Source organism: Neopsephotus bourkii, unplaced genomic scaffold (assembly GCF_033783945.1).
Source record: "Neopsephotus bourkii isolate Nb327-2 ecotype Australia unplaced genomic scaffold, CSIRO-AGI_Nbou_v1 NB_1615, whole genome shotgun sequence".
NCBI classification, from domain to species: domain Eukaryota; kingdom Metazoa; phylum Chordata; class Aves; order Psittaciformes; family Psittacidae; genus Neopsephotus; species Neopsephotus bourkii.
In genome coordinates, this window is record NW_026902090.1 from 3,519,863 (window position 1) to 3,536,708 (window position 16,846).

The window sequence follows — 16,846 nt, forward strand, 5'->3', positions numbered from 1 at the left end:
TAATGTTTGGGGAATAAAGGCCAGTTAACAGGTAAGAATTGGCTTGGCAGGATACTGGTGCACATCTATGACAAGGGTGCCTTTTCTGGCTTTCTAAATGTCAGTCAGTCTCTCCTGTTGCTCTCTCTGCCTGCTTCACTTTGTATTGCTAGAGTCAGGGCTCTATGGCACCTTAGGGACATAATGAGGTCGTAAGAAAAGCAGTGGGGTAAAACTAGAAAGGTCGCATCCGCATTTAGATGTAGACTTCCCAGAGCTGGCTGTTGGTATTTAATAAAGAAGCAGTTTGCTCTAATTTAGCCACGTAGTGTTAAAAGACGGATCAGAGTTATAATATCCACTAAAATAAAGCTGCAATTTTGTCACTTAGCATGGCCATTGCTTTTAATGAATTGGGCAGAGTGAACCTGCGTAAAGTTTGAGTGCCCTGCCTTAGTTACAAAGAGCGGCTCTCAGGATGCAACACCTTCTAATGGGCTGCCTGTACTTAGCACCCATCCTGTCAGCAGGGCAGACACAGCAGCAGATGCTGATGCAGGGCAGGTTTATGAGACTTCTCTTCCTTTCTCCACCTTCCCTACCTTTCTATGAAACATGGCCGTATCTTTTACTGCTGCAGCTCCAATAATACATTAATTTATGGAGTAAGAAAAATGAGGTAGTTTTGAATTAACGAGAAGAGGAATGGTGCTTCGCAGATAGCAGGATAATCAATCAATAATAACGAGTCAGCATGTCTTGTTATTAAAAAGGAGGAAAAATAATAGCATGGATAGAGAGCAGTTGCAAAAGGGGTAGGTGGGTCCTTTTAAAGACCTTGATCTTTACTGATAAGAGCTGGTTCACCAGGACAGTTATTCTTTTAGGACAGTCCTCCCCTACCTCCTGCCAGCCCCAAGCCCACTAGTCTGTGGCAAAATGTCTTTTTATTTCATTCTTTTCCAAAGGGAAGAATAGAAAAAATCAACATCATTCATTGAGTGAATTCTCAGTTTTGGTAGAAAAGATCAGCAAAGTCAGCAGGGTATGTGCTGGCCTCTGTCTCTTCTGCCATATATGCGCATTTGCATCTTATAGAGCAAATGCAGTAACTCCAGTTTCAGCTCTGATGAGATCAGTTCTGTGTAAAATGCTTTATCCCAAGCAGCACTGTGAATTCTGGAAGCCCTTGTGTGGCTGTGTTAGGAGCAGCTGTTTTTTGGCATGGAGCTTAGCTGAGCTGAAACATTTCAGCACATCTCAGAGTGCTTAAGGCCCTTGACCCTATCTGTCCCAAAATCCTTTTTTTTCACTGTGTATAGACAGATGTTGCTGGACTCTGAAAGTGATGATAGGGGTTTGAAACTCAGGCTGTAGTTTTCTTGTAAGTCTGGGGAATCAATGCTTAGCCCAGTCCTTACGTCTTTGTCTGAGGAGAGATTGGTGCTGCCTTTTACAATGGCCTCCACAGTATTTTAATTCCCTTGAAACAAGTCACGTTGTCTTTTTGTCTGGCAAAAAAAGCTTATCTGACACCTTTTGCCTCCCTTGCAGCCATTCCACAGCAGGAGAACATGATCCTTAGAAATGACTGCAAGAAGGCAACAAAACGAAGCAGCTGTGCTCAGAACTGTGAGCAGTAGTGTAATGGAAGCAATGAACAAAGGCTCAGGACGTGGAAATGGGTAGAAAGATGGAGTCAGCTTGGCAATTTTTTGGCTTTTGCCAATTGATTCTTAAACTAAAGTGTCAGGGTTTTGCTGCAGGTAAAATCTTTGTCCCCTCTTCCAATACATTTTCGTCTTGCAGTAGTTCTTCAGGACACTGCAGTGTGTAGTGTCCCTGTTGGAAGAGGACATAGTGGCTGTGGTCCCTGGGACAGTCACTCAGCTTCTTGGTGTGCAATTGCAGGCAAGACTTCTACCATAAACCTGCCAGGACTGTATCATTAGGAGCTAATTTTGCAAATGCAATGGAAAATGTCAAAGCCAGTGATCTGGTACTTGTGAATCCTGATCTTACATCCTGGACCTTCCTTTCCATTACCTGAGTTAAGATGTGAAGCTTGCAACCACAACGGATAGCTGAGAGCTGTGTGCTACTGTGCAGAGCACTGTAATGTCACAGTTTGTAACTTTAACCTTTAATTTCTGAGGGCCTCAACCTTCCATCCAGAAAATGGATAACCTTCTCCTGCCTCTTCAGCTTCCACCTCTGGAGGGATGTTAGGAAGAGAAGCGCATGAGGGACAGTGAGGAACATGAGTAATATATGTCAGGAAAGTAAATTGAGATAGATCATTAGCATCTGGATGTGAACATTGATAAAGCTGACTGTTGTCTATTTTCTCTCTGCAATCTGACTAAAAAGCAGAAAAATAAAGTGTGTAAGCAGAGGAGAAGCAATGATGCATTTAGAATTGTATTGAGGCTTAATGGCCTCAAGAGAGATACATAATACAATTTTTATTTTACTAAAGAGGCATGAAACACTCTACTGTCCTCAAATGAAATAGACTGCGGTATAAAGGCTGCAGAAGTTTACCTACATGAGTAACTGTCCATGGACAACTCTTTGTTTTCTGTAATGCAGCAACTACTGTGAGTAAACTTATTCCCACATGTAAAGTGTTCTTTCAAGTGAGACCTATAATCAGAGGAATGTTTTTGTATAAATGGTGTTCTCAGTTCCAGCAGCTGTGGTGCACACAACCTATCCTTACTGATAACATTATTTTCTGTAACTATTTCTGCTTACACGGTAAGTTGCCATAATGGTGAAAATTACTTTGTAGTTCTATGGAGAATAGCACAACCATGCATTTACTCAAATAACATATAATTATAACAGCGAATGCAGCTTTTCTCTTCCTGTGCACACAGTCTGGGATCAGAGCTGTTTTGTGTCACTAGAAAAAGCTGGTGACCACAAACCAGTGTGTCAGATGATTCAGCAGTTAGCGATTTCCTATGTAGAAGCAATAGGAGTAAAAAGGTATCATGAAGAACTATGCCATGCAGAAGTACCGTACTCCAGAGGAAAACATAATGTAGATCAGAAACTTTACATTTCTCTTCTCCTGATCTACTGTCTTTTTTTTCCTGTGGAAGCATTGGTGGATGCCGAAGGTCATCAGCCAAGGCTCCTTCTACTCCTGGTCCAGGCCCAGTCATGGAAGTGCTGGTCAAACTGGATATACACAAACCCAGCCATAAGTTGTGGTGCTTATAATTAATTTGTCAGTTCGTAGAAGGGAACTGTGCATGAACATGCTGTGATATGGAAAAGCCTTTGGCAAAATAGCTGAACAACATGCAGCACTTAAGTGACCTCAGGAAGGTGGGATTACTATGGCAGAGGACTTTGCTCTGATGATCTGTGGGGAGCTGGAGAATGTGTAGCTGTAACGAGAGTAAAATGGGATGGAATAACCTCGGGTAAACTCTGCCTTGCTGTGACAATGAAAAGGTTCTACAACCAAGCATGTGGCTGTTGCCAATCACTCTTTGCCAGGTCAAACACATGCTTTTTGGATGGCTTCCATCCCCACTGGCACCTGAAATTTAACAAGCAAATGCTTGCTGTGCCTTGTAATTAAAAGTGAAAAGTACATGTGTCCAGTGCCAAAAAGACAAGAGAAAGCAGGGAGACATGTTGTTCTGACCTGCTTAGCAGTAAAACAAAGATGAGATGTTCTGCTTTGTTGGGTCTAATATGATGGCTTATTCCACTCCTGTGCATGCAAATTGGATCTGTCCTGGGATTTGGCATTGTGGGCAGGTTAGGATGGAAGCCTTAGAGTATCTGAGTTGTTTTCCCAGCTCTGATTTTGCCGAAGCCTTACAGCAATGATACATTTTCATTTCCCACCTGCCAAGGAGGATGGCAGAGTGGTTTTCCTTGAGGGGCTCTTGCTATGTATCCAATTTAGCCTTGATTTTCTCCTGATCCTCAGCGCATCCTGCAAGGTACATCTGTGCTCTTGTGCAGCTGCTGGAGGTGGTAATTAAATGAAGTGCTTTCTCCACAGGGGGATAGGGTGTGTGAACTTGGAATTCTGTGAAGTGTTTTGTTTTGGTATGGCAATTTATGGTTGGTATGGCTGCAGTGCCAGGAGCCTGGTTTAATTTTGTACAAATCTGAGCTATTAGCTGTAATTGTAGTTTGGATATATTGGATATGAGAAACAACAGAGGTCAGAAATAGTAACAAGGGTTATTCCCTGTAAACAGGCATGGTGGGCTGATGTGCACCTCCTTAGAGAAGGCAAGTAGTGCTGGTCCTCCTCTGATGTACTTCCACTAATGTCTCTTCTCAGAATTAGTCATGTAAAATATATCTCCTGTGGATCTTTCAGACAGGAGAACTGCTCTATCTCAGTCTCCTCCAAGCATTTCTGTCATCTTCATGCTTTTTAATCTTTACAAGATGCAAATGAAAGAATTACTGAGATGCTGTAGTCTTAAATATATCCTCTTTCCTGACTGAGCCAGCTGTATGTAGCACATGCTGAGACTATATATACCAATTGTATGTTTAGTGTCTGAGTGTAATACTAGTATCTCATGCAAGTAGATTATTCATTCTCATAGGCTAGATTTATGCTCCCTTGAATGACTGGTTCCAAGTTCTGTTGAGATAAGGCACATATTGAGGTTGATTGTAGATAAAACTCTTACGTTTTATTTCTGACAGTATCAGGATTCTGCTGAGGGGTTTTTCAAGTTAATAGTGAACCTGGGGTGCTTGATCCTGGTGGGGAAGGTGTGCTGTTTGGATAGCAGATTTATGCTTACATCATTTCTGATTGACAAAAGTGTCTTGATGACTACAAAGACTGTTGTCATGGTGCAACATACAAAACATTATGAAACTTGATCTCAGTTTTGAAGATGTCCTAAGTATATATAACTAGCGAACAGCAGAATAATTACATACTGTATTTCAAAAGAGGATTTGATATTCATTAAAATGAACAAGCACCCCAGTGATGTCCCCTTTTGTGTTGCAGTAGCACCAAAAGACCCTGCTAGTTTAGATAAAAAAAAAAAAAAGAAAATCAATTTATACCTTACTACTTTCTACCTTGTAATAGTCCTCTTCTTTCATGTACCCTCTGCAAAAGCCAAAAAATAATGCAGAGATGTAAAACTCATACGTAACTTGAACAGCATGATGTGCTCTTATTCTTTCTCAGTGCCGGAAAGATGGGGAACCCACAGATGGGGACCCCTCAACATTAGTGTCGGAGATCTATGCTGTCTTCTCAAGCCAACTTACTGGAGTAGAGAGCTGCAGTCTCCAGCACAGCTGGAGAAGTCTATGGAGGAGATCCTTCACAGGAGTTTGGAGGCTTATAGAGGCAGCTGTTGACATCTGGAAAGTTCAGTGACAAGCAGTGTGATTCTGCAGAGTAGAGGTTGGTTTGTAATTACAGAGAAATCCCGATGGGAAGGAAGTTCTGGAGGGAGGTTAGCATTAAGTGCCTGAAAGGTCTTAAGAGAGCTATTTGGCTCTTTGGTCACAGTACATATAATACAGGCCCAATGCAAAAGTCTCAGGGAAACTATTTCATTGCTCAGTTTCTATGACTGTCTGACTCATTTTTCATTATCCAATAATAAATACAGTAGTGAAAGTCACCTTTAACACTTAAAAATTGCTTGGATTTTATGGGATTGTATTGAAGTGAGTGCCAAGGTATAAAAGCCTTATGGCTGAAGTACTTTTATAACACATGCTTCATAAACCCTTATAAAGTAAGTGCAGTGCACTTCATCCTTTAAGATTACAGCATTATGGTTCTGAGAGATGGTGATCTGGTGCTATATTCATTAATTAAATCTGTTATTAATGTGAAATTTGGGGCAATAGCAGTGAAGTTACAAGAAGTTGAAAAGGGCTAGGTCCAGACAATTTATCTCTCGTGAAAGCTCAGTGCACCTTTACTGCTTGACTGATGCCCACAAGTTATCCTTAACATTAAGGAAGTTTTTGAGCCATATGAAGTTAGGAGCCCCAAATCTGGGCTGCTCTGTAACACAAGGGGTTGTGATGACTGCCTTTTGGGACACAGTTAGTAATTATGTGGAAGCTGTTGCCCTCTTCACAGCTGTGTTGTTTGGCTTTCCAGAGAGCAGATGTCCCTCTCATCACAGCTGCTGATAACTAAGTAATGGGGTGGATTGCTTTACTTGTATGTAGATAAATAGGCTTTCTCACTAGAGCAGATTTTTGTGACTGCCATCTCCCACTCTTTTCTGTCTGACTGATATGCTTGGTGACTAGAAAGTAGAGGTCGGCTTCCTTTTCCCTTGATTATTGCAGGAGTGAGGGTAACTACTGGGCAGTGTCTGAACATCTGCAGATGTTTCTGTAAAGTTAAGGTGTGCTTTCGAAACTAGTGCAAGTCATGCACATATTTTCACTTTCACGATAATTTATAGGGGTGTTACTTTTTCTGGTAAATAGTTACTTGTGATATCAATACATTTGTGTCTCAGAGGGGCTTGGGCTGACTTCATTTAACTGAATTTTTTTAATTGAACTAACACGTGGTGAGAAAAGAAAAAACGTATGAGGTTTTCATTGCAGTGAATTCCATCTGTCCTCCATGGGATTGGCATAGAAGGGCTTTGGGTATACTGTGTAGCTGTGTTCTAAGAGGTTAAGGTTTTGTATATACCCCAAGGGCATCTACCTCCAAGGGCATTCTTTAGCCTGCAGTGTAAGTAAATTGCAGTAATGATATAGAAGAGAGGAAGAGTGGGAAGGGAATGAGTAACCAAGTATTTGCCAAAAATTTGAAAAATTTCAGAGGGTCAAACATTTAATTTAAAATGCTTCAGCAATAAGAAATTATTTTTCCAAGAATAGATTTCCAAACTATTCATATTGAACATATTTATGGTAAACTGATGCTTTGAAGGAAGGAAATGATTTTTGTGTCTTTAAGCCTTTAAATGTCATTTGATTTTGGTTTTACAGTTTCAAAAGGAGGAAAGGATATCATAAGTCCAAACAAAGCAAAAGTCCTCTGCTTACATTGACATTTGAGCATAAATTGTTGAAGGTTTTTTGCTTTTTAAACTCAAGCCAAAACTTGGAAAGTAGGCTTAGCTTGAGAGGTCTTGTGGGACCATACAATCCTTTACATGTTTTACCCAACAAAAACAAACCAAAACAAACAAAAAAAAAAGCATTTTTTTCTTTTTTTAAATCAGTTTTTTGTTTGTTTTTTGTTTTGTTTTTTTTTCTCATTGCTGATGTAGATTCAGCCTGGCTTTAGGAAGGACCTAAAGTTGTTTTAGGAAGGACCTAAAGTGCGTCTGAGTTAAGGGTCTAGTGGGAGAGGATGAAAAACAGTAATGGTAAAGCCGTTTCACATATAAGCTGAGCCCATTCGGTGTGGAAATCACTATGAAGCTGTAAACATGAAACCCCAAGTTCTGGTTTTGGAGCAGTGATTATGGCAGAACTACCTTTTCAATTGCAGAAGAGGACAATCCAGTGCTACAGAGCAAATTCCTATTACTTTGCTAAGGAGATGGGTTTCTTTGGGTAATTGTGGAGGCTTGGGCGGTTTGTGGGAGGATTGTTTTTTTTCAACTGCTTTGTTTATTCCTTTTCAGAATAGTACTTTCTATAGGCGAATAAGAATGTGACTGGGACCTCTGAAAGGGAGTTCTTATGAAAAGCGCATTAAAGTGAAGAGGAAAATCAGAAGGCAGTACACAATGGCTTAATGCTATCTACTTGTTTCTGGGAACAAAAGACATTTATTTTGAACCTGTCTTCTTTATTCATTTACTGGATGCTTCCTGCTAATGTAGCTCAGTAGTACTCCTGCTACAGATATTGTACCTATAAAACTTCTTCATGCTGAATTGGAGAGATGCACTTTGGTAATTTACAGTGAAAATTTATGTTGACTGGTTGAGAAAAAATAAAAGGATTCGGTGAAAACCAATATTAATAGAAATGTCTTTTATGTGGCACATGATTTCAGTTTTTTTTCCAGAAGCAGTTTATTAAAAGATTCAGCTATGTATGAAACAGATCTTTGTTGTGCTGGAATACATAGAACAAGGGAGCAAGAGCAGTGATAAAGCCTTTTGAATCTGATGCTAAGGATACAAGTAATATGATGGGAAGGTGAATGTTGTTCTTGTGCCTTTTGTGCAGAAGAGGGAGGGTAGTGGTGATATGCCAAGCAGGCCTGTTCATGTGAGGGCAGAGCTGTGAAGGGTACTGAGAGAAGAAATGAGTGCCAAGCTTTAGGGGAAGTGTTTGGCATAACTGCCTGACAGATTCAGGCTGATACAAACTCTGGCTACCTGTAGATTCAAGCCAGTAGAGTCTAGGCATGTTGCAGTGTTGTGACCATGAGAAGTGTGCTAGTTCATTACTAGTGTGGTTCAATATTCCAGATCACAGTTGTCTTTGTGCTTGGCTAGCCTGGGGTAGGGGTCATCTGGAAGAGTGTGTCACCATCTTGACTCATGCACCTGCACGTAGCCCAGGTGAAACCAATACTGAGGAAACTTTGCATTTACCCAGTGACATCCCTGGAATCCTAATCAGGGTACAGGAACTCAGATTCTTAGTTACAAATCTTACCTTAATTTTTATTATATTAGCCCCATCAGAAGACAAACCATCTTAGTGGATTTTTGCTGTGATATGGTGTCACTTTCCTTCCTGCTGAACATCTCAGGCCGTACATTGTAGTTTATGGATGTGAAAAGTGTTCCCTCTGAATCATCTCCCTACTATGTAATTCCTTCACTGATGTCTGGTGTTCTGCTGAACTGGAGTTCATTCGGAACAGCTCTGTACATATCATCATTTCCCCCAGAGCTCCTGCTTTAAACGAGCACACACCACCTACCAGACAGCTCTCTTCCTCTGCGTTCATCTCCTAAGGAGTTACTTGAAGTTTGGTCTGATTTTTCAGCCTGGTTTGTTTTGTCTGGTGCTTGCCATTCATTGTCTACTGAATTTTGGAAATTGGGCTATAGACTTGAGAGGAACAGCTATGTAGCATAAACGCCTCATCTCAAATACATTTTCAAGGACTTACCTTAGCAGTAATCCATCCTGCCTTCCCTTCCCCCCTCCACTTAAACTTGAGAAGGCAGCAACTGAAAATCATATTTTATATATATATATGTGTGTGTGTATATGAGAATGGAGCAAGGTAAAATGTAATTTCCTTTTTAATAAAGGCTGCCATTTAATTTAATATTATAGAAAATTATTAGATCTTAAAAAAAACTATAAATTACATTTGACAACTCTCTGATGCTCCTTTGCTGTTCCTTATGGCAATTATAAATGGCAACATAGGGTGCTGGCAGGGATGCTTATTCTGACTGGAGTTTGTTTATTGGCTCTTAATGAAAAGCGATTAATCTAAATCACTCCTGGGGTGGATCCTTCGCCCTGGCCCCATAATGAGAAGTGGTGGTTTCAGGCCTTTGACAAATGTCCTGCTACTTCCCCTGCCAAAAGTTTTCCCCTCCCTCAATAGCTTCCACCAGGAAAGAGGCACGCAATAATGATGATAAAAAGCCCAGGGTCTCCCATTCTTGCCATGTAACAAAACTGGATTGGTCCTAGCTGCATGACTGTTGGTGGCTCTTTGTTTTTGCATTCTGGTTGAGCCTCCTGTTTTCTTCCTTCCTACTTTGTAGGATCAGCCTTGTTTACAACGATGGATGACAGTAGGGATGTTGGTTGTGTTTATTTCTTCATTTGAAGAATGGAAAGTGGATATCAGAACTTGTGAAGGGGGGTGGGCTACTAATGTGATGGCACAGCAAGGTGTAAGAGTTGTTAGACTCTTCCAGCTTTCCCTCTAGCTTGTAATTTTCCTAGCTTGATGGTTTTATTATTTGATCTTGCAACCACTGTTACACTTCCAGAGGAACAAATTGCCTGGACTGTGAAACATCTGATGGAAACATCACCTGTTCCATCTTATCTGACCCATTTCTTGAGCTGTCTGCTGAAGTGCTGCAGATCATGTGTGAAAGGGCAAAGAGGATGTTTTGTGTGTGTACCACATCAGGTCTCTGCAACTGTTAGCTGTCTTGTGCTCCTTATCTGAAGGCAGAACACTAACAATGACCTTTTAATGTACAGCATTATTAGCTCTGTAACCCTCTGTGACATCAGGTGGAAAACTTTTTATTCCTGAAGTATCTTTCCTTTTAAATGTAAGATCTCTCTGGAATATCTTGTTATATTGGTAGTCTTACATCCTTTTTTTCCATTCTGCAGAATCAAGAAATTTTTACTAAGCTGTTACAGTTTTATGGCACAGGCAATATGCTTCAGATGAATGGGGGTATACTTGAGGGACAAAATGTCTTTTTGATGTCTAAGTTTCCAGTGACAGAAAAAAATATCTTGAAATACTGGGGAAACCTTTCTTTTCTGAAGCAAAACGAAACATGTCTTGATCTGATTAGAAAGAAGAAACTTACCAAAGCTTCCTTGTTGGTGGAGGCCATCGGGAGCTATTCTCAAGACTAATTCCCAGGGGGGCAGTAGCCTGTGGGGCTATTTCTCAATTCCCATGCTGTGCACCAGAGCACTTTTTCAGGAGTAATGGTGTGGCTTTCTGAGGCAACAAGTGGTTGCTGCTTTATGAGGCTGGTAGGCTGTGTATGTGAGGAACGTTGAAGGAGGTCTGAGCTCAAGCTGTGGATCTATACAGGTGGCTTCACCCTGGGACAACATTCAGTTCTAGTTTTAAAGGCCCTTTTCATTTCTTAATGGAAAGAATCAGAAACCATTTATCTTCTGTTCACTTCCCTTTGGTGACCTCATGGAGTTAATGAGGTGCTTAAGATTAAACAAGCGCTGAAATCTTTTTCTTGATTGAGGTCTAACATACTGAGGGTCTTACCAGTCCTTGTAACTGATTTTTGATGTCAAAATTAATGTGTTTCCCTATCGTAGTCTTGAAGTTAGAGCTCTGTGAAGTAGAATAAGAAAAATTATCATGGACATGTGAACACAAGAAAACTACAGTGGATATCAGCTAGATGATAATTCTGCAGCTAGCTAAAAAGACAGTCCCTGGATCTGTTTTCCTGCTGAAAAGCAGTTTCTATATTTGTTTCAGCTACTGTATCAATAACCTGCTGTGTTTAGCACAGATCTAATTTATTTCCCACTGTTTGCCTTTATTTTATGTTGCTGGCATTTACTTTAATGTGATGTCATTTTCTCCAGATGTTAATAACATGGTGTTAATGTTTCCACAACATTTTTCTTGATAACATTTATGTAGAGCAAGCCATCTGATAATGTGGAGTCAACGCATTTTAAAATATTGGTAATAATTTTCTAATTAAAATTGGAGGCTCAGAAGTGTTTTCCTGCCTGAACAAATTGAGGTCATACACTTTCCTGTGTTTGGGGAAAATTATATGTTCACTGAGTGAATGAGTATCTCCTACTGTATAAATTGGGAACATGATATATGAGACTGTGTATTAATGTTTATGCATGTGCACACAGACTATTTTCAGATGCCAGCAGCTGATCCAGGTAGGCATTCTATGTTTCCAGGGAGGGGATGCTCTCATTTGTAGTCTGTATGCTGCCAAATAATGAGCCTTAAATCTCAGGAGTGCCTTGTGTACTTTTGGAGACAGTATCCTGTGTTTGGGAAGAGAGGTGATAGACTGGAAAGGGACCAGGAAAGCCTGGTGTGGATGTCTGAAGTTTCTATATCCAACCAAAGTCAGCCTTGTTATCAATATAGCATTCTTTATTCTTGCTGGACTTGTTTTATCTGGATGAAAAATGAAGAAAAAAAACCAAATCACTGAATGAATCTATAAATAAATCCACCAAATAAAATGGAAGTGAAACACTAAAAAAACCCTCTGCCATTTGGGAAATCCTATGGGCTGTTTACACTGCTGAACAATGTTCTGAATACATCTAATAGGAATCAGTGCTGTGTAACCTCACTTTTAAATGCCATTCAGTTTTACGTTTCAATTAACACTCTTTTCCCTCCGTTTTTCCATTTAGATCATGCTTCTTAGTGATCCAGAGATTGAGAGCAGCATCCTCATCAGTTCTGATGAAGGGGCTACCTACCAGAAGTACCGCCTGAACTTCTATATCCAGAGCTTGCTTTTCCATCCCAAGCAGGAGGAGTGGATCTTAGCATACAGTCTGGATCAAAAGGTGAGCAATTGATTTCATATTTCAGTGATTCTAGAGATGTGCTGAAGGGGATAGTGTCTACAACTGCGCACTTCCAGAGATGGTGAAGAAATTATGGTGTGCTTTACTGCTGTCACCTTGCAAGTTTAAATGTGCTCAAAACCCACTCAGTGAATCCACAGCAAGCTTGGATCACAGTGATCATGATGGGGTATGGAAACTTAAGTAGCGGTCACAGTATGGATAAGATTTGACATGACATACGGAGCTAAATATCTATTGATCTGTAGGCCTTGGTGGTTGCTGAGCTGTCTTTAAGGACTGAGCACTCAGGCTGAGTTGGTCCATAGCAGCTGGCTGTTGTGTGTAAGGTAGTGCTCTTTCTGTTTGCAAACTGAACTCAGTTATCTGGAAATCAGTGAGCAGCAGCAGATGACAAACTGCCACTTTTTAAGTCACTTTTCAGTGCCTTCTGTTAGTGAGGCAATTCTTAAGCCTGCTACTTTGTCTTCTTTCATAGTGCTCATCTGTCTTGAAAGATGCTGAGCAATGCAGGTGCAGTGTGACTGGTAACATGCAGTTGTAGAATATGTGCTTCAGTTCCAGAGCAACAGTCCCCACTGCAGCCCAAAGCTGAGACACAGGCCAGATGATCAAGTCACAAATTTTAGAAAGCTTAAAACTTGCCAAGCTTTTATTTTTCCTCTCATTTCTGTCATCCATAGACTCAGGAAAGTAAAAACATGCTGAATAGCCACTCTTTAAGTTTTTTGCATTGTGGTGTGTTGATTCTGTCTGGACAGCAGGTGCCCACCAAAGCTGTTCTCTCACTCCCTCTCCTCAAATGAACAGGGGAAAAGAAATACCATGAAAGGCTGGTGGGTCAAGATAAGGACAGGGAGATCACTCAGCAAAATGGCTGAGGTTTTTTGTCGTGGCAAACCAGACTCAATTTGGGGAAATCAACTTAATTTATTACCCACCAAATCACAGTCGGGTAATGAGAAATAGAAAACAAATCTTAAAATCATCTTCCACCCACACCTCCCTTCTTACCCAGGTTCAACTTCACTCCTTAATTCTCTAACCTCCTCTCCCTGAGTGAGGTAGGGAGATGGGGAATATGGACTGTGATCAGTTCATCACATACTGCTTCTGCCACTACTTCCTTCTCAGGGAGAGGACTCCTCACACTCTTGCCCTGCTCCAGCATAGGGTTCTCCATGAATTTCTTCAACACGAGTCCTTCCCACAGGCTGCAGTTCTTCATGAACTGCTCCAGCTTGGGACCCTTCCATGGGATGCAACCCTTCAGGAACAGACTGATCCAGTGTGGGTCTTCTGTGGGGTCACAGCTCCTGTCAGCAAACCTGCTCCAACATGGGTCTTCTGTGGGGTCACAGCTCCTGCCAGCAAACCTGCTCCAACATGGGCTTCTCTCTCTGCGGGACCACAGGTCCTGCCGGAAGTCTGCTCCAGTGCAGGCTTCCTAAGGGGTCACACCCTGCTTTGGGCATCTCCTGCTCCAGCATGGGGTCCTCCATTGGTTGCACGTGGGTATCTGCTCCACTGTGGACCTCCATGGGCTGCAGGGGCACAGCTTGACTCACGATGGGCTGCACCATGGGCTGTAAGGGAATCTCTGTTCTGGCACTGGAGGGCCTCCTTCCCCATCTTTTTTACTGATGTTGGGATCTGCAGAGCTGTTGCTGTCACATATTCTCACTCTTTTCTCCATCTTCATTTGCACGGTTTTGTTTCACTTGCCCCCCCCCCACCTTCTTAAATGTTATCCCAGAGGCACTACTGCTGCTGCTGATGTGCTCAGCCTTGTCCAGTGGTGGGTCTGTCTTGGAGCTGGCATTGTCTCTGTTGGACATCAGGGAAGCTTCTAGTAGCTTCTCACAGAAGCCACCCCTGTTGCCCTAGCTGCTACCCTAACCTTGCCCTGCAAACCCAATGCATGCATTAATCTCTCAAATGTGTGTGTTTTGTGGGTGGGAATTGAAGTTTTCTAAACTAGTCAATCTCACATCCCAGCTATAAGGACAATACACCTAGAATATCGTGCCTCTTGTATTTGATAGAATTTCCTTTGAAAGGCTAGTGAAAGTCTTTACCCAAGTAGTTACTGAGAGTATAATCAAATAATCTCCTACTGTGGTAATTCCCAATGCAACCTTTCCATCTATTTGTTACCAGAATGCTATGGCAGGCATCAGGTAGTTTGCTGCTAAGCTACTGATGATGCTTGAGTGACATTTGCAAGCACAAACCTATTGAAAATGCACTCCTTTCATAGTATCAAATCCTTACTGTATGAAGGAGTTAGTCAAATGTTAAACAGTTTTGTGCGCTCAAATATACAGTGTATCAGCCTTGAAGTAGGCTAGAAAGACCAATTTATTCATTTGATGTCATGGAATGGTTTGATGCTATTTTCAAACTTGAGGTAAAGATTTTAAATGGTACTGGTATTTGTAAAAAGACAGCCCTGAAAGAAACAGACATCTGATGAGGTGCTCATGGATATGAGAATCCAAAAACGACATGCGGAGTATGCATTTGTAAAGAGATTGAACTGTAGTGATTTCAGGGCACCTGCTTCTGGGCTGAAACACTGTACTTGTGTTTCCAGTGATTTGTAGTCTTTTTATGACATGTTAGCCACGGAAAGGAAAAATCAAAATACAAAATATGTGCTCCCACTTGACTGTGAGGTTGTAATAATGCTCCCCTGGTCCAGGACAACAGTAATGGCTCAGGAGCATTTTTGCTTCCGCTTCTTCAAACTAATGCATCTGTGTGCCCACCTCAACTGTTCTCTTTTGGTTAGAAAAGAGACAACAAAAAATAAACTGAGTTAGAAACACTTTGAGGATTCTTTTATCCCAGGAACTGAAAATTTGTCAAAAGTGTAATAGCAAAGATGAGGTGCCCTGCAGGTTGTTGGCCAAATAGAAGTGGAGAAATGCAAAGTTCAGGCTTTGGGTTTATGTCTGCCTTTGCATTCAGGGCCACTTATGCTGCTTTTCTTCAGTGTTCAGAAAGATAGTCTCAAGTGCTGGTTGCAAGTTGGTCCTTGAGAGCCATGGAGGCAGTGCTTTTCCCTGTTGAAGTGTTTCCTTGGCAGAACCCAGGTATATAGATTGTGCTCAATGACATCTTGGCTTAGAGCTGTAAGAGAATTGTCACTCTGGCTCAGGATCATGCAGCTTCACTGCAGTTACAGCTGACACTGAGATAATGGGCAGTGCTGTTAGAATGAAAAGGCAATGCTATGGGCTGTGACAGAGGTGCTATGTGAAGTCCCCGTATGAAGTCTTCTAAGAGACCAGTGTAATGCATTCCTCTTTGTCTGGAAACAGGAGTACTGCTACAGCTGCATGGGAATCAGCAGTCAGCCATGACCTTCTGTTAGATAGGAATTAGGCCAATGACAAGAAGGAAATACCTTTTATGCTAAAAATCCTAAATCCTTAACTAGCTTCATCAGGTCTTATCCATCTTCGTAAGATTGTTGTGGTTGTTCTCCTCTCTTTTCCTCTAGAAGCCAGATCTGGATCTTATGCCTTCCCACATTGCTATGCCATGCCCTATCTCCTAGCTGTGATTATGGGATTGTGACTTGATCATTTGCTCTCTCTCTGCTGCTGCTCAGAAGATGGAAATCAAGTGCTCTTAAAATAAGTGGATGGAGAGGCTGCAGTAGTGCTCTGCAGTTGTGAAAAGGGTATCCAAAGAGGTGCCATGCTGTTGTCAGGGGCTAATTCTCCAACTGCATCCTAGTCCTGCTGGTACTCCACTTGGGTTTTGTGCCTATTTTCCTGGGAAGTCACATGGCACAAAAGAGGTGGTGTTGGATCAAGCAGTGTTTGCTTTCTCACTTCATGTATCCAGGTTTTTGAGATACAACTGCTCCAAACCACTTTGGATTTAATGCATGAAAGGACAACAAAATAGAAAGCTCATCATTAGTCTGTAACCTGTAGTTAATGTTAATCCACAGATACTGTGACAAGGAAGGTGCTTATGAAAGTCATGTTGTATGTTTGCTGTATATTCAGTGGTACAGCCACTTCTACAGTGGGAGACCACAAGCTTCCACCTCTCTAAGATTTAAAAGTGTATTAGACCTTTAAAGTCTGTACTGACTACTTCAGAGGCTGATTTTAAAATGTAAATAACTCTGAAAACAAATTCAGTGCATAGGGTTTGACCCCCAGGAGTAGGAACTGCTAGGGGCAGATATACCTCATCCTATCATAACTGTGAATGTATAAAAAAGTTTTCAAATTTAATTTCATTTCTTAGATTGCAAAATAGCTTCCAGGTTAGTATCTATTTTATTAATTTTCTTTCAGTTAAGAATAATAACGTGGTATTGTAAGGAAGTTGTGGTCAACTTGGAAATAATAAGAATGATGAATCTGAATATCCATTTTGCCGAGTATGTTGTTCCATACAGTAAAATGATATATCAGCAGCTAGTGCCTTACCAGTGTTTGATTTGGGCACTGCGTAGATCAAAATTCAAATTGTTTTGTGTATAAAACCAGAAAACAATATTAAAGATTTTGTGTGAAATCAGAATAGTGTTTGGATCTTGCTAGAAAGTTTTCCTCTGAGGTCTTCTGAACTACAGTTCCATGACTATGATTCAAGCCTCTTTTTT

General features: G+C 41.1%; 1 protein-coding gene across 1 annotated transcript in view; it reads left to right on the forward strand.

The window, feature by feature from the left end:
- The window catches only part of SORCS3 (sortilin related VPS10 domain containing receptor 3), a 302,919-nt gene that overhangs the window by 148,105 nt on the left and 137,968 nt on the right, over positions 1–16,846 (forward strand). Inside the window, exon 4 of the mRNA XM_061372631.1 lies at positions 12,034–12,192. Within this exon, the coding sequence (XP_061228615.1) occupies positions 12,034–12,192 (159 nt within the window). The remainder of the gene's footprint in view (positions 1–12,033; positions 12,193–16,846) is intronic.